We start from the raw sequence: 17,792 nt of genomic DNA, 5'->3' as shown, positions 1-17,792 counted from the left end.
GTAAACGAGTTTGACACCGGAAATCTGTTGAATAGTTGCTTACGAGCGTTTTGAAATGATGAAAGTTCGATGGTTCTTATAAATTTGGTAAAGTACTGCTAGTGTGCAGGCGACTGTACTTCTATTTATGGCTTTCGATTTTACATGTGTAGACTCTTTCACTGATCCTCTTTTCTGAAAACCCCATACACCACCTCTTTTGTCCTGTATTTATATTTTCTAAAGGCATTTATTTTGAATTTAGAATAGTCAAAATGACGTTTAAAAAATCATAAGGTGACGTATGTCATCTGCCTAAAAAAATTACAAAATTAGTTTTTTATATTTTGATAACAACCATTATGTATAATATTTTGAAATAAGGTAATTATATTGTAATTTATCTTTCTGTAGTTAAATATTATCGAAGAAAAAAGCTTTTTGTGAATAAAAATGTGAAGAAAAACGTCTGGGATGTTGAATCACTGTAAAGTTTATCGATAGTTTTTATTTTCCCGTAGCACTACATTTGCTGCTGAACAATGATTGAAACTGGCAGCGCGGATACCGCAACAGCTGTAACACCAGCGGCAAACCCGGTTAGCCGATCCATCACTTAATTTATAACAGTGTTCACCTTCTAAATACAGTATCTATACAAAAGTAAATCCGGTTCGAAAACGAAGTAGGATAAAAACGTACACGTTATTAAAATCACAGTTTTAAGTGCATTTATTTATTTTAAAAACAATATTGTGCCAAGCTTCAACACTGTGCAGTTAATTAAATCGGAACCTGCCTTGTTTCGTCTATCACCAAGACAACATTCAGCTTCAACTTCAGCAATTAATACCTTAAATTCTAAAATACCTAATAACGATTCACAGGAAGTTGCACAAGATGATGATGATATCGCACGGCCAGAAGCGACGTTTCGTTTCACTGTCCAAAATATAAGTCAGCTGAAGGAGCAAGTGCTATCACCTCCTTGCTTCGTAAGGTGTCTTCCGTGGAAGATACTTATACTCCTTAGACACACGACGACACCGGACCGTCAGCAACAGAAGGCGTTGGGAGTGTTTCTTCAATGCAATGGCGACTGTGATTCACCTGGATGGTCGTGTTACGGTTTGGGGGAGTTGAAGCTCATGTCTCACAAGCAGGATGGTGGACACCTTTGTCGGAAGCTTCATCATATGTATCACTGGTATTACCCATTAAAATTTTAATTAACCCAACATTTTAGTAACATTTATTGTCTGACTAGTCTAGGACGTACTCGAAGTCCCTTACTATGAGCTGAGGCAGAGTGGTGTCACAAGTAAAAGAAAAAAGAAAAAAATTACTAGAATGTGAACCGTGTAGTCTTAATTGGATGTTCACGTTATGTTACACGACAACAACAAGAGTTTAAAGAAAAAACATACATTGTTACATCCTTTTTTGGCCCAACACATAAAACCTTAGGGTATTACGAGACTAAACCTTCAATTATAACATTATTTACTTTTAAGAGTTCCTCTTAAAAATTTTGCGTTAATATTTTACAGTAAAGAAGACGACTGGGGTTTCGCGCACTTTATATCCTGGGACGACTTGATGGACCTTGAAAACGGATTTGTTAAGGATGATGCGATCACTATAGAGGCTCACGTTGTTGCTGAAGCACCTCACGGTGTCTCATGGGATTCGAAGAAACATACGGGATTTGTTGGTAATACTAAATATTCTTAACCTATAAGTATAATAATTAGAAATAGTTCTACTACCACTAGTAATAATTTTAGTTTGAAGAATGGTTTAAGAGACCTCAGACGACATCTAATTAGTTAAATATTTTCTTTCTGGAAGCCAGTACCTCACTCATTTTAAAACACGTACAGCCCTCTAAAGTTCCTTTACAAAATCAATGAATGGCGTCGACAAATGTCTGTTTAACCCATTATGAAGTCTTTCTTGTGATGATATTCCAGAAAGCATAACTTAAGATATCGAAACAATAGCACCAACAACTGCATCATTATTAGATGTTAAGCCCGCTTGAATAGCAATTGTCGTGCATGACGTAGCAGACAAAGGTTTAAAGGAAACTTATCAGAGCGGAAGCAATAACTAAGCGAATAGAACCAGTCATTTCATCCAATGAGTGTCGCGACTGTGACAAAAGGATTATACGGAGAATAGGCACTCGCATGCAAAATACACTATTTCCATTCAATTCGGATGAAATTGGATTCGAAATATTGTTTTTGTTTTATATGGATATGGCCAGATTTAGCCGGACTCGCAATCAAGCTTAATAAATTATATCAAAGTACATACTTTTATTCAGGCCAAATTCGTGAAATGGGCTACGGTTTTCAAAATGTTACAATATGGCACGAAAATAGGTATATTGAATATAATATGTTCATTTATCGGTGGATGTATTATTAAAAATAATCAGCCACAAGAAAACCTTAACCGAAGTTTGCGCGCGCTCATTAAGATGCGGTTGTCTTCTGTTTTTAAAGTTTTATATGGCAATTTATTTCCGATGCTATATGCACACAAACCTAACATTCACTTTACTAACCGTTTTTATTGTACAGGGTTAAAAAACCAAGGAGCAACATGCTACATGAACTCCCTTCTCCAGACTCTGTTCTTCACGAACGTATTACGTAAGGCTGTATACAAGATACCCACGGTGGGTGACGACAGCTCGAGATCCGTCGCCTTCGCGTTACAACGCGTGTTCTACGATTTGCAGTTCTCGGACAAACCCGTCGCAACTAAGAAACTCACCAAGAGTTTTGGTTGGGAGACGTTAGACTCTTTCATGCAACATGATGTTCAAGAATTCTTACGGGTAAGTTCAAATACTGTTAAAACCTTTATTTTCATCCCTTAGATACTCCGAATCAGAATGAATATTTTCGATAGATTCCCAGTACGAACATTTCCCAACATCCCATCATCAGCACGTATCAAAATTCCTGTTTGTAAAAAACGCCGAATTTTAAAGCCTCCCTCTCTTTGTTTAAAAGGTTTCGCTATTTTTTTGCGCGTAAGCTTATTCATAACTACCCGGGATTTTTTTGCATATAAAAAGCTTCATATCTCTGCCTTTGCCTGATGAAAATTCATCTCGCTAACATTTGTTGATATCCATACGCAAAATTATATTTTTCGGCCTTTTTTCAGTAATCCCACTGAATGCTGTCAGTAAGAGCAAGGATATTTAAATATAAACCTCTTTTGAAGGCTATTAAAAGTTAAAATCTATAATGTTCATAATTATGTACATGAGAATGCCTTTTCAAATTTAAAGTATACAGTCAGGCAGCCGAAAACTAAAACCGGGAATGATGATATCGAAACGAGGTCCACGAAATTATTAATCTCTTTAGTACTTAGTTGTGAGAATTATGACTAAAACTAACTTCTCAGGTACTATTAGATAAGCTTGAAAACAAAATGAAAGGGACGGTGGTGGAGGGCACGGTACCGAAACTGTTCGAGGGTAAAATGACGTCATTCATAAAGTGCAAGAACGTGAACTGTACCAGCACACGAGTCGAAACGTTCTACGACATACAACTCAGTGTAAAGGGAAAGAATAATAGTAAGTTTGGTCAATTCGTACTTTCAGTTTAATCATCTATAGATCCTCTACTTATGGTTAGATTATTGTCCTAGGCGTCCTTGATACGTACAGAGCGTACAGACGAGTGCCTCTGTTACTATAAGGTCTGAATCAGTATAGACAGAACGTCCGAGAGAAAAGGTTCGTTAAAGAAGGACGCCTGGAAATCCCTAATGCTCAATAAATAAGACTTAGCTTAAAAGGTCACCTACTATTAAATTTCCTCTTAAAATATGATATATGAAAGAAAACAAATTCGCCCATGAATGCAGGGGACAAGTGGATTAAATGGAAAGTGCAATCGATAGTCCTTAATCCGAACTAGTTCATGACACTAAGAAATAAACGGGGCTCAGTTCATACCAGATTACTTTTTGAAAGCAATTCCTCTTCGCTATTGAACTGAAATTTGCCACCTGAAAATGCCATTAATGGTCTTTTGATCAATTTAGTTCGACCCATTTCTATATTTAACGCTCACGACAAATTACTTTTAACTGATGAAGTACTTTCTGAAAGTAGAAAATGTGATTGCCAGAAAAGTCCTATTAAAACATGGAGTCTTATTTATAATTTTCGATTTCCTTGATACTATTTATAGTCAATGGCTATTTTTGTCTATGTTATTACAGAATAAAGCGCAGTGACACTTATAAAATTTTAAATTTAACATAAAAGACGCGCGACGAATTAAAATCTTGTTCTGGGACGACGGAAGCTTAGGTGGTGCTGCTAGCAATTTGTCGCCTATATGACCTATAATATAAAATTTTGACAAGATTATTCTGCATTTTAATAACTTTTGTTTCTAGTTTAGCTTCGACTTGTTTAATACCGATAGTAGTTATTCAAACTGAGCAATGGATTAGAAACAGTCTGCCTTTTTATACTCCTCATAGCGGTTACAATTATTTAACTTATGTAGTCTACGAGTCCTTCAAAGACTACATCAGTACGGAGCTATTGGACGGCGAGAACAAGTACGACGCGGGCGAGCACGGGCTGCAGGAGGCGGAGAAAGGCGTGAGGTTCGACGTCTTCCCGCCTGTACTGCATCTGCATCTCATGCGGTTCCAGTACGACCCGCAGAGCGACGCCTCGGTCAAATTCAATGACAGGTACGATGACCATCATGCTGATCTTTTAAGATAACAGAGCTAGCAGACTACTGAGCCAAACTTAATGATTTATTTTTTGGAAATTATATGTCAGTTATTTCACGTTCAATTAAAAAAGAATCTACAAAATCGGTTCATCCAATCCTAACTTCTGAAGTAGCAAACATACAGAAGTATATAAGTAATAACAACCGACTTTCGAAGTCGGTTGAAAATCACAAAAGGGCTTATCAAAGCTATTTATATATTAGCTTTCATTTTTAACCTGTTTCTGATCGCGTCTCTGTGTAAGTTGTGTGGAATTAGACAGATATCACAATAAAATCTGTAATTATTGTTAGTTTACTTTGCAACATAAATTTCTAAGAAATCCAATCATCAGGTTCGAGTTCTTCGAGGAAGTGAACTTGGACCCGTACCTGCAGGAGATCCCGTCGACGCCGGCGCACTACACGCTTCACGCGGTGTTAGTGCACTCGGGGGACAACCACGGGGGACACTACGTGGTCTTCATCAACCCTAAGGGCGACGGGAAGGTGAGGACTGGTACTTGTATTACATAATCAGACATTTCTCTATGAAGCTTATGTACCTATTTATATACGTAACCTTTTACATGTGTATGTACAATGTGCCAAATTAGGATGGATGGATTATGGATTGGCAGCGCTTTCAATTTAAAAGTGCAATCGTAGGGCCATGTACAATAAACAGTGTGTGTTGTGGAGAACTGGAAGCGAAGCGAGCCTTGAAGTAAATTACTAAACATGTTCCTAGTAACACAGCTTTTTCCGTGACCATAACTCTTGAAAATTGGTTGAAATTTCCTAAGGATCTAAAAAATAAACAGTAAAAATATAAAATATATTTTTTTGCATGGAAGTACTTTAGTAATAACCATACATTACAATCGCAGAAAAACACAATAAGACAATATTTTTTACGCTAAGTATATATAGTTTAGGAAGAAACCTCGGCTTGCTGCAATTTGAGGAAGCAGCTGCGCTTAATTACTTTCTTTTATTGTAGCATTAAGCCTTGTCTATTCTAATTTATTGTAATTTATAACATCTGCTTACAATTTTAAAATAACGACAGTAATATAAAACATAAAATCGACGTAACAAAACGGTTTAAATCTAGGTCTTTTTGCAAAATTGGTAATTCATTATGCCTTAGGAATAAAGAACTGTTCGTGAGTGGTGTGATATCTTAAACTCTATTTTGGCCACCATATTGCACTGTATAACAAGCACAGATAGCCGAATGGTTGAGGTCACCATGCCAAACGCACTCTGCGGGACGTGTCACCGTATCGGTCGATCTCCGCGTAGGGCAAGCGTTGTGATCAAAGAATGCTTATCCTGAATATTACTGTCTTGTGCATGTGACTTCAAAGATTGTAAAATCCCCTGCGCAAGGATTAAATTTCTTAGGGGGGAACTCGTCAAGGATAATAATACAATTGCAATTTTACAACAATTCCTTCTGGATATCATATTACACTACTCTTAGATCACATCATTAGAGTTCTGACTTGCTGTACATTGGTTTTTACAGAATATATAGGTACTAGAGGCTAGAGGTCATAAGTATTTCTTTGTTCACCAGTGGTGCAAGTTCGATGACGACGTAGTATCTCGGTGCAGTAAGCAGGAAGCTATCGAGTACAACTACGGCGGCAAGGAGGACGCGCCGCACCTAGCGCGGCGAGCCACCAGCGCATACATGCTTATATACATACAGTAAGGATATCTGATTATTGTAGTAATGTAGAATTATCATAATCCTGAACAGAAAGGCGGAAGGAGACAGGCCTCTGTGTCCAGAAGAATGCTGCAAGGAGTTATTACGAATTGTTTGCATGACGAAGAATTGCATCACTACTATAGATCACGCTGGGATGTCCATAGATAGAACTTTGACTGCTTGTAGTATTTTATTATTTAATGCATTTAAAATTTGAAACTTTGAATTTAAAACTGTTCTGCATTTACTCAAGAAAAAGCCTGAAGCAATTTAATCAAGATACGACGACTGCGACTGACGTTCTACTATCGACTCGACATCATTTGTTTTACGGTAAAATACTTACCCTTTGCGAAACACCCAAGTGCTAGTTTATTCACCAAAATAACACAAGCGTACAATATCAGGTTTCGGCTGAAATGTCCGTTCTAGCGTAGGCACCGTCGGCGTAGAACATTCCGGTACAAATTCTGTGTAAGCAAGCCACATACAATAATAAGTATTGTATTGCACTAGCCGGTAACAATGGGCTCGGCCCTTGGCTCGTGCGCAGACCGGCTCGTTCGGTTCCCAGGCATGGTTCCCACACGAGCGCTTGTGTTTCCAGGACATCGCAATTAAAATACGTGTTGCAAGAGTGTACAGAGAGCGACATCCCGACGGACCTGTGCGAGCGCATCAGCGAAGAGATGCGATACGAGATGGTAAGAACATGTAAATATCAATCCACACACCCACCTTAGTTTACTTTGAGTTTTTTCTTTCTTTTTTTTGTAAGCAAACATGTTGCGCGTTTCAGGCGGCAGAAAAATAAGATGCAGGAAATTTAAATCTGATACGTCTGTCACCTCCGCCAAGTACTATGCGAAGATATTCAGCGCACTAAAACAGTTCTTCACTTTGCAGGCCCTAGCCGGCTCTAAATATAAAGGAAGATAATGAACGACACGGACCACTCAACACTGTCCAAATTTTTTTAACATTATACAGTTTTTGAAATTATTACAGAGTGTTTACCGATAAATATAGTAAATTTGTCAGGTAGGTAATTAAGCTTTATATAATCTGAATATATTTTCTTTGTGTATATTTTATTGTAATTATTTATGTACCACTGTTAATAAAATTTGTTGCGATATTGTTTAGGTTTATTTTTGAGTTGTCCTTCACCACATTCCCTCTCATATTCCATCACTTCTTAACACAACAGCCTATTAATTACTAGCTAAAGAAGTCAGGGCATGAATCTGTAAAAAGTTCCAATTCACAATAGTCAAAAAGGAATGCCTGCCGCCTAACGCCGCCATTTTTAAATCACTAATTAGGCATAGTTCACCGCTATTCAGGAACTGTCGGCAGCCACGTTACATTGTTCTGTGGCACAAATGAAAGCAGTGTACTGCATGCTAAACACACCCAGCTCTGACAAGGTAGTCGAAAGACACGGCTTCACCGCTATTTACTTATGCAGACTGCCGAGAAATTAGCTTTGTTCAATGTTTTATAAAATTAAAATCACAAGTCCTAGCGCTTGGATAAAATTCCGAACGATTTTCTTCTGCATAATTTGTTAAGAGTATCTTATGGATTTCCGCTCCTTGTTAGAAACTGTCGCATTATTACTACAACGTTATTATACGTAGTCCGAAATACTGTGACGCTCTTAGAAAATAAATATCTATATTTATATTTAAGAGAATCTTTAAAAAAAAGTGAGTTCATCATGTATTTTTTTGTAATCAACAATTTTCATTTCTGCACAAGCTTATTTGTTTTACGTATTCACATCACGTACCTATACATTCTAATATGTAAAATTGTCGTGTCACGGTGTAGGAAATTGAACTCCTCCAATCCGGCTCGACCGGTTCTCATGAAATTGTGTGTGCATATGGGGTGGGTATGAGAATCAGACAACATAATTTTTTTATCAACCCTATTTTTTGCATTCGCTTTTTTTCTGCTCAATGGTAAAACCTTGTTTGCTGGGACAGCTAGTAGGTATTATAAGTATAGGTATATTATAAGCAATATCAGAAGTACAGGGGGCTATATTCGTTGCATAGCTATAGTAAATTGGTCGATTTTGGTTTCATTAAACCCGAAATAGAGTTAGCGTAGTAACAAGGACTGTTATCCAGAGATTAGGTTGGCTTCCACAGTTGTGGCTTCAACCGACTTTAATGGCTATTATTGAGTCAATGCTGCGACTTAACCTACCCACGGCCTGACGTTCAAATCCTACTTTATTGAAGTGTTCTTTGAATGACTAACTGATTCTTGAATCATAGTATGCTATCTTAATGGTAAGAAGGGTAGGCAGCGAGGACACGATGGACTACCTGGGAGAGTATATCGACTACAACGTACTGATGATGAAAAGAACGGTGAAAAATATTTTGAGTATGTTTTGATTGGACACATTTAAAAAAACTTGTTTACTATTTTTGTATCACATACATACAATGACAAAGAAATGAAATACTTTGCACTCGATAATTCCTACAACCATTCCTACAACCTTTGGAAGAAAACACCCGTTTAATATGCCCGGCCATAACATAGCAAATGACAAATGAAGGTGAAGTCGGAACATAAGTGAACAGCGAATGGCTTACATATTTGAATAGTGTTCATTTCTCACAAGCACTACCATATCACTTAGATTAGTGTCGGACTATTCCCGAACAGAAACGGAATTGAAAGACTTGACGATTTTTTTTCATTTGATAGCTATATGGTGGAAGTCAAAGCTAATTTAACTATAAAATGGAACAGTTTCTTTACATGTGCCTAGCATGTACAACAGTTAAGCTCAGTTTCCAACGAAACGATTGCATTTATTAGAAACCTTAAAAAAATGTGGATGGGAGGAGTAGACGGGTAGGACTCGGGGCATTAAATTCGCCCAAGCGTTAGTTGAATCTAATGTTTATGGATACTCCCATCTAAAATCTTATATTACCTATCTATGGTTTTACCCACTTGTTGCACGTAAGGAAACTTCACAACACTGTACTCAAATTGTAACCCTGTTTAAAAACCTAAACTTTTAAACTATAAAAGTCTATCAAACCCCCAAAATTTTGGCCACAATCGTATACGATATGCATTTACCATCTTCAGTTCACTTTGTAATTTTCCTCTAGTGCATTGTTCTGACGTTTTAATTTATTCACCAACGTACGAATTGTGCCGGATTTTGAAACAGATTGGATCAACTTACAGAATATATTTACCTAAGGGGATGTACACCGTATCTATTTAACCTAGTATGAGTTGCATACACAAGCGTAGATAAAAAATCAGTTGTCAATGTAGAGGGAAAAATTAGACTTCTGGGAAAATATACCAAAATATAGATAGCTCTCGCCATTTCCGATGGGAATTCAAAAGGCCTAGATAATCGGTTCTAACGCGGTAACTATCCCAACAGGCTTACCAGCACAATGAATTGCAATTCCATTTAAATCAGACATTGAAGTATTTAGCATATAAAATTCACGCCGAATGAATACCATTTGTACCCTTCGAGAGTGGTAACTAGCGAAGCCATTGGTCGTTTTTTAAAAAATAGCCTTTCGCTTTACGTTGTGGCAGTAAATCTAGTGCGACATGCGATAAATTAGAATCCTGTTGCAGACTACACACGTTGTGTTTGCAGTTGTGAAACTCGAAATTTGTGATGTCAACAACAACAGCAGTCGCACGCTGACGATCGTCTCGTATAACAAACGGAGCTTCAACTAAATACGACAGCCGATGGGGCTGAAGCCCATATTTTGCTGTGACCATAGCTTTGATAAACAAATCCTTGTTATTGCCGATCCTGTTTGAAAACAACAACTAGCATATAAAGTACGCAAACACCAAGATCAGTCATTTCATCAACGATACAATTACAAAGGGTACCAACAAAACTCAAAGCGTTCAAATACTTTATACGTCTAAAGTATCCAAAAATATTACTTTAAAACCGAAGACGTCTGTCTGAGATATTAAAAAACAATATCTTCAGCGTCCCTCAGGCTTTACGCTTAATCAAACAAATGGAATAGGTAAATAAATTATAGTCGTAAATAACAAGACTGTCTTCTCAATAGAAGGACAAGAAAAAGCATAGATATATTTCACAATCGGCTTTGTTTTAGTAAATGAAGCCCGGCGGGGACATCAATCAACTTAATCAAACTGCCACCGGAACGCAGCCGCACGTAATTATAACCATTGTTTCTTTTGTTTTTCTTATTTCGACTTGAACAATAATGGGACAATTAAATCGTGTAAAAACATTTGTCCTTTGAAGTTTTCAAGATTTTTGCAAATGTTCGGCTTTGTACTTTTGTGAACACCTGAATTAGATGGCTTAATTTTCTTTCTCTTCATTGCTTATTTTCATCTATGCGACGAAAAATATAATTGTAAGAACTATCCAATCTAACACAAATAAATCCGGCTGCAACTTAATTATTTAATAGGGCAGCGAATAGTTAAGAAAATAACTAATAAAATTCAAATAATGAGAGCGTCAGGCGGCGGCAGATCTCCGCTAATTAATCCGGAAGCTGCACTATTAATTAGGGGAGTTTTTCTTCGTCAGGACGGGGATTACGGCCGACGAGACTCTGGTAATTACCAGCCGAAGATTTAAGTAACTGTCTTATTTATTTCGTGATGCAATATTATTGTTGGCTTGAGGAGTTACAGTGTCTAGAAAGGGTAAGGTGAAATATTGTGATGTATTGGAGTATAGGTATTCTGGCATTAATGGAAAGGGTACTCTAAGAGATCAATAATTGATTTTGAGAACACAAAACTGTTATGTATATTGAGTACAGGAAGCTAAACAAAGTTTCAAAGAAAGGCATTCGTGTAATCAAAAAAATATTGATAACATCGTCAACTTGTTCGATTCTTTAGAAATACGTAGATCAAGAATGTTTTTATGTTGACTGGTCTGACAAAACTACCATTAGGTGCGTACTGAAAACCAAGTTTCTGGTCAAAAGCATATCTTAAAATCTATCACAGTTTGTAGGTACAGGCCAAGCCACCAGCTTCCTCTCTAAATTGAGGCATAAAAGCAATTCTAAGACCATCCTATCTGTCCCTGAACATGGTCAGTAACAAATCGTCGTTCCCAAGCTACGAGTATTTTAACAATTCGCCAATGCATTTGTCGTAAAGCTGCGAAGTTTATTTCCACTTAATTTTCCTCTTAAGCTGGAAAGCCTTACACGAAATAGATTCAGCGTTCCGGAGAATACTTTACTTGTTCCCGTTCAATTAGTTAATGTTTATTCGTTACATAATTGTTTTTATAGAGTGTAAACAAATAGTTCACAATCTTTCTTAATTCAGGTTTTATAGAAATTTTTAAACCCAATTTCCAAGCATAGGTAACCAAAAAGGCTTTATAAAACGTTGGCTCCTCTCATTCTTTTTTAACCTTTTTATGACTCTAGTTGAACCACCACTAACTGCAATATCACTCTTGTGATTGTATTACATCTCATAAAGCAATGTTACTGCAGTTAATATAAAACGTAATACTTAAAGAGGTGACAGTAGGCCCTCAGTACCTGTATACATAAGTTCAAGCTTCAGAAATAATGGAAACAAAACTATTTTTCCAACACAAATAACATAACTGTAGACTTATAGGTACCAAATTATAGATACAAACGTCTACAAACTCATCAGAAGTCGTCTATCCATCGATTATAGAAACAAAGCGATCGTCGAGGGCCATCCTTCAACAGGGACTTAATCAAACATCAGCGAGGACAAATGCTCCCGTCAGTTACAATCATACTGAGTGATATTCGCTTAGTCTCAAGAGGCTTGAAGAGTACGGCCGACTACAGGCCTATAGAAATGATAGTGTTACAATAGAGCAGGAATACTATAATCAGCTTTAGTTGTTAAAGCCTTTGTTATTCGTGGATGATAAAAGTTGCTTATCGCAAGAAACTGTAAGCTAAAAAAACCGAGAAGCGTTGTGAATGATTATGATAAAGAAAACGATGATAATCGACTTCTTATTTGATGGCGTCGTTTAAATTTGACTAGATGACGTTTCAAATACCTGCACTTATTGGATATCTCTATCTCATGAGGTTCTAGGTTAAGGGCAAGTTACTGAAGAAGATACCTATAATAGGAGTAAGAATGAAACGATCGATGTTATTAACAATTAGTGATATATTACTGGTTATTTTGGTCCTTGCAATGCTTGTCGCAGACGAGTTTCGTTTTGAACCTGTTCTGATTGCCGCCACAGCCTCCGTAGATGAAGCTCTTGCACTCGTCTCCGTTCACGTCGTAGTAATACCTTATAGTGATTAAAAAATTTATTTCGACTTCAGTAGAACTTGTAAAAACTTGCTTACATAGTGAAAATTTTGCCATACGGCTTGGGCACAGCTAAGTTGTAAAATGGGTTGAACTAAGCAAAATTATGTTTCGAAATTCATCGGCGGTTAATACTTGCCTGGATTTAACCCAAAAACTATATTTTTTACGATCTGTATGTGAGGGCCCATTCGAAATGGAGAATAGATAAGATACTAGGGACCCATTACCACCTCTTTCGCAGTTGTGCAACCGAAAAGTCTTACTTCAAGAGTTGATAGTGGAATCCCATTAATAATTACCACACCTATTTATCAAAGCCAAGCACAGTCCAGCATTTGGTTGCAATCCACAGAAGGTCGTCCTCGTAGATTCCTTCAGCGTCATATATGTTGCACCTAAAATAATAGTAGGTATAGAAATCTATTCAACGAAAATACTCGATAATATTCGAAATATTGAGACTAAAAAAGCCATAGTCATAGACAGACACTCATATTAGTAAATTCGCAAAACAAAAATTTCTTAACAATTACATGACACTGAGCTGGTTGCACAGTAGGTCCAACTTTTAAATAGCCAATAGTTGCTTGAAAAAAGTATTTTTATGGGTTGAAACAGTATTTTAAATATTGCCGAACATAACATTAAAACTACAAAATGTAAAATAAATATTGTATTGTGGTACAGGTGGAGAACAGACTAGCAGACTCCTTTTACGAAATATTGCAAAAATTTAAAATAATATTGTTTGAATCGCTTTATAAGCAAAATGACTGGGAAAAAAATATTTATTTCTTCCCCTATGCAGACAGTCACTTCATATGTTTTCGGTCGCATCATACCCAACTATCTCCTTTTGTGTACATACTTACCTTTACAGTGACGTTCGCATTCGACCAAAGTCGCGAAGTTGTTCTTATTTCCATCGCATCCGGTATACGAGAATGCCAAACAAGCATCTAGTTGTGCGTCGTAATAGTAACTGAAAGTATAATATTGTTACTTACTTTATAATTTACATTTAAATGTTGTAAGAGCTTAATAATCTTTACAAGAGACAAGAGAGATTTAACAATCATACATAGCTTAAATTATTCATTATGATGCAATGGTTTACTCATTCGGATTGCCAGACTATTTTTGGTCCGCTTCATCAGCTTATGATTAAGGACTCCGGTTGGATACGAAACTAGTCGGCAGTCCGTTAACCGTTGCATCATAATGAATCATCCTAACGATAGTCACTATAAAAATAAGCTATGTATGGTTCAAAAAGAACCCACAACATTTAAAGTGGTTTTAAAAATACTTAGAAGAAATTGAAATTTTTGGTTTGGTTAGATTTAGTTTGCGACCAGGGCAGTGCCACCTGCTCAAAACGGCAAGCTATCCTGTCTATATATTTTAATAGAAGTGGTAATAGGTTTTATAACGAATTTCTCACTTACCTCTGTCTTGGTCCAGGCATTCCGTCACCACTGCAAACGATAAGCAATACTTAGTATTCGAACCTATTTTATCGACGACCTCCGTGGTCGAGTGGCGTACGCACTGGATTCAAGGTGTCGCTAGCTCTCTGAGGTCCCTTGTTCGATCCCCGGTAGGGTCAATGTAAAAATTAACATTTCTACATTGTCTCGGGTCTGGGTGTTTGTGGTACCTTCGTTGTATCTGAATTCCATAACGCAAGTGCTTCAGCAACTTACTTTGGGTTCAGAACAATGTATGTGATGTTGTCCGCATTTATTTATTTATTTAAGAGGACATCTAGGTACCTAATACCTTCTTAACGTTTGGACTCACATACTTGACCTACTAGTTCTCATCAACACCTACAGGTGAGTAGAGCACTAAAGTAAAACTGAAAAAAGATGCAGTTCTACGGTGTGTAGAGCGGCATCTCGCTTCTACGAGACAGTCAGCTAAGGATTTTATACGTGATTAAACAAAAAAATAAACTTACTTGCGCCGCTTTAATGAGCAGTTCCCGACTTTAGGTTGCAACTGGCACCAGAAATCCCATTTCCACACCGAGTCCATGTGACCTAAATATCAAAACTCTATAATTATCATTAACTTAACTTTCGCATACATCTTAAGGTAGCGTTTAGGTTTAAGTTGATGAAAGGCCCCCATGAAAGGTGAACAGTTAGTGCCCGACCAAAAATGCATTGAAATCAAACCAGTTACTCAAAGAGACTTGAACTAACTTAATTTTATTACAACAGATTTAAGCGAAGCAAGAAACTTGCCACATCAGATACATTCATGCAATCGACGAACCACACCTAACTTTCCGAGTGGTTTAATTTGGAAAAGACAAATCTGCTTTCAGACTTTCTGTTTTTTTACTACGAATTTTAAGTTCTTCTATCTAAGAAAGAGATTCGTCTTAAAAATTTAGAATCAAATCACACTTCAAAACTGAGGCCAAAGAACAATCTGTTTCTATTCGAAGGGTACTGACTTCTTCTCCCGGGGTCCGCTGCCCTCACGCGGAACAAATCCAGCGGAGTGCTGGACAGCAGATCGTCTTGACGGTTCACATTTATCCTCCTATACAAACTGCTTGGCTTAGGATATTCGTCAATATTAGATTTAGCCGTCGTCAAAGTAGTTTCCACGGAAATCTCTGAGCTTGATGATATACTCCTACATGAATAGAACGTCCCGAATATTATAACAGTGTTAAGCAAACTTTTCATTTCAGAAATATGAAATACGATGTTATATTAACTTTGTTACAGGTGCTCTGGTGTGAAAATAAATGATAAGCACAAAATTTATACCGCCATAAACTGGTTATCGCCTGTGCTCTGTGAAATCGCGCCTACATGGTTTCGTATATTATTTTCTCTCTAAAACGCGAGCGGCCAGGCCGTTAATATTATAAACAATTTGAGAGTTCACGAATTGCACAACTGGTTCTCTGCTTTTAATTTTATTGGCATATAATCTAGCAGTAAAAGAGGGTTTAAATGGCATGCTTTTTGAGTTTCGCTAAGTAAATAATAAGTGGAAGAAATGTGAATCGTTCCCAGTATTTAGGGCGCACCGAATCAATACGCAATCACGACGACAGAATACGATAATCATTTCTCAGTTACTAGCACACAATGCAGCGTCTGATCGGCAAGCAGAATGTTTGCTGATCTAATGGCATTTTCAATTTGCATTCAAATTCCTGAGCTCGCATTGCCGAGCTCCGCGGGACGGGCGGCGGGATGCCGACAGCGTTGGATACTCGAATGCTCCAATGCCCGAATCGGATTAACGCTAACGACGCACCATTCTGTATGGCCGCCGCAGTCGACCGCATTCCCGCCGTGTCCTGCGCGACACTGATAAACTGTTGCAGTGGGATCCCTAACATCCACACATTAAATTCTCATGCATGCCTGACCGATATATCACTTTAATAAAAATCAGGACACGCGACACGCATGAGGCACGGCCGCAATTACCGTAGCAATGTGTTTACACGCTTACCGAGCCGCTATTGTATCTCTAATGTGGGCGTAATATGATGAGCCCATTTATTATTAGGAGTGTACACCTACGAAGAAGGTATATACCCAACTATTAATGAAGATACTTACGCCTGAGCTTAGACGGAGAAATATTAATTTGAACGAAGATCTTTCTGTCACAATAACCATCTGCATTCGGAAACAATGGGTCCTCGTCACGAGCTCTATCGATGTTGCAAATTAGCATTCCCCGAGGAGAATCCTAATGAGAAATGTAATTTCGAGAAAGCAGATAGCTCTTCACAAAGCTTTTTAAATGTACAATCCGAGCTGCAGGATTAATTACTATAGTTTTTCATTCCGTCTAGTCGGCCGCCGGTCGACGGAAGCTAGGATTACGAGTGGATTCCGCCGGCGACGATTAATAATTAATTGTCATTACCGTTATGGCTGCAAAGCCAATTGCCTCACTGGCTCAAGCAGGATTATTTAATCTTAGGGTTTGATGAAGTGGCAGCTGTACCTACCTACTACATCAGATAGGTATTAATAAAGTGTCTTATGGTTATAGGCTTATTGGTTTCTAAGTAGGTCATAGAAGTCAGAAATATGAATAAAATTTACGAATACTTTTATTTTCGTCAGTTGGGTAAATCAAAGCATTTATGTAAGGGGGTGAGGTAGGAGGAACCTAAACCTTAACCGTTGACCTCAAAAATTTGATTCATTTGATTTAATTTCATCCAAGTCTTTCCATTTCGAAATTCCTAATACATCAAAGACAAAAAGAATCAAATGAAAGATCTGCCCTACTCCCAGCATAATATAATGTAAAACGGTAAAACAGCGACGGCAGCAAAATAAAAACGACAGACAGTCGCATAAAAATTCAATCATTTCAAAAGCTCCGCTAAGATTTGTAGGCCGAAGCCAGAGGATTTAAATGAAATTACGACATTGTTCGTCGATGACGTCACAAATGGACGCTCTGATGCCTGTAACGCACGTTACGTGAAATATCGCGCAGATTTATGTGCTTTACCTGTTGTAATTATGAATAATGTTGTTTGTTATGCGTATAAAATATTTATACGTGCTGATAAATTCGGTTGAATTTGAAACTAGTAGGTCATTTTGCTTTGTAAATTATTAAAATGGCATTAAATGTTCAAATAAGTAGGTACAAGAAAAAAGCTTGTTATGTAACTAAGTACCTATATAATATGTTTAGCGTAGTACCTATACAGCTATGTATGTGCTACCCTTACCTCTGTTTAACATCTGTATCGCATCGAAAGTACTGCCTTCTCATATGTTTTATCATGTTCAGCGAAAGGCTTTTACTGTGAAATAATATACGGCTCCAATATCCTAAAACATCGGACGCATCTCACGTTGATTGATCCCAATCGTCTATTTAATCGGGATCGCGCGAGGCCGTGCAAAGTTTATTCTGAAACATTTTCGTATGAGCATATAAATACACCCTAC

The 17,792-nt window shown here is 37.4% G+C and overlaps 2 protein-coding genes across 4 annotated transcripts; one reads left to right on the top strand and one right to left on the bottom strand.

The window, feature by feature from the left end:
• Positions 1-254: 254 nt before the first annotated feature.
• LOC113492020 (ubiquitin carboxyl-terminal hydrolase 7-like) lies at positions 255-7,615 on the top strand. 3 transcript variants are annotated; one of them, XM_026869293.1, is made up of 11 exons: positions 255-363; positions 501-578; positions 867-1,186; positions 1,530-1,693; positions 2,571-2,830; positions 3,412-3,586; positions 4,533-4,725; positions 5,108-5,261; positions 6,337-6,470; positions 7,082-7,178; positions 7,381-7,615. In XM_026869293.1, exons 2-11 carry the CDS (start codon positions 522-524, stop codon positions 7,411-7,413), a joined length of 1,587 nt encoding a protein of 528 aa, XP_026725094.1. In that variant the 5' UTR covers positions 255-363; positions 501-521; the 3' UTR covers positions 7,414-7,615. The 3 variants fall into 3 exon arrangements, with proteins under 3 accessions (XP_026725094.1, XP_026725093.1, XP_026725095.1); XM_026869292.1 differs by having other exon boundaries at positions 7,082-7,188; positions 7,274-7,615; XM_026869294.1 differs by lacking the exon at positions 7,381-7,615 and adding an exon at positions 7,274-7,360.
• Positions 7,616-12,664: 5,049 nt separating this feature from the next.
• On the bottom strand, positions 12,665-16,435 carry LOC113492019 (tissue factor pathway inhibitor-like). The gene is made up of 6 exons (XM_026869291.1): positions 15,299-16,435; positions 14,795-14,876; positions 14,280-14,309; positions 13,704-13,813; positions 13,136-13,226; positions 12,665-12,808 (listed from the first exon to the last, which is right to left on the bottom strand). Exons 1-6 carry the CDS (start codon positions 15,534-15,536, stop codon positions 12,682-12,684), a joined length of 678 nt encoding a protein of 225 aa, XP_026725092.1. The 5' UTR covers positions 15,537-16,435; the 3' UTR covers positions 12,665-12,681.
• Between the last annotated feature and the right edge of the window lie 1,357 nt (positions 16,436-17,792).

The sequence above is a fragment of the Trichoplusia ni genome, chromosome 3, assembly GCF_003590095.1.
Source record: "Trichoplusia ni isolate ovarian cell line Hi5 chromosome 3, tn1, whole genome shotgun sequence".
NCBI lineage: Eukaryota > Metazoa > Arthropoda > Insecta > Lepidoptera > Noctuidae > Trichoplusia > Trichoplusia ni.
Note: the sequence above shows the minus strand (reverse complement) of the source record. Positions and strands in the feature narration are given on the sequence as shown.

Coding starts and splice junctions, on each gene's coding strand:
- LOC113492019 (XM_026869291.1), bottom strand. CDS start 15,536: ATGAAAAGTTTGCTTAACACTGTTATAATATTCGGGACGTTCTATTCA. Junction 14,877..15,298: donor AGCGGACCCCGGGAGAAGAA/GTCAGTACCCTT, acceptor TTTGATATTTAG/GTCACATGGACTCGGTGTGG. Junction 12,809..13,135: donor TGCTTGGCTTTGATAAATAG/GTGTGGTAATTA, acceptor AATCACTATAAG/GTATTACTACGACGTGAACG.
- LOC113492020 (XM_026869292.1), top strand. CDS start 522: ATGATTGAAACTGGCAGCGCGGATACCGCAACAGCTGTAACACCAGCG. Junction 4,726..5,107: donor TCGGTCAAATTCAATGACAG/GTACGATGACCA, acceptor TCCAATCATCAG/GTTCGAGTTCTTCGAGGAAG. Junction 5,262..6,336: donor ACCCTAAGGGCGACGGGAAG/GTGAGGACTGGT, acceptor TTTGTTCACCAG/TGGTGCAAGTTCGATGACGA.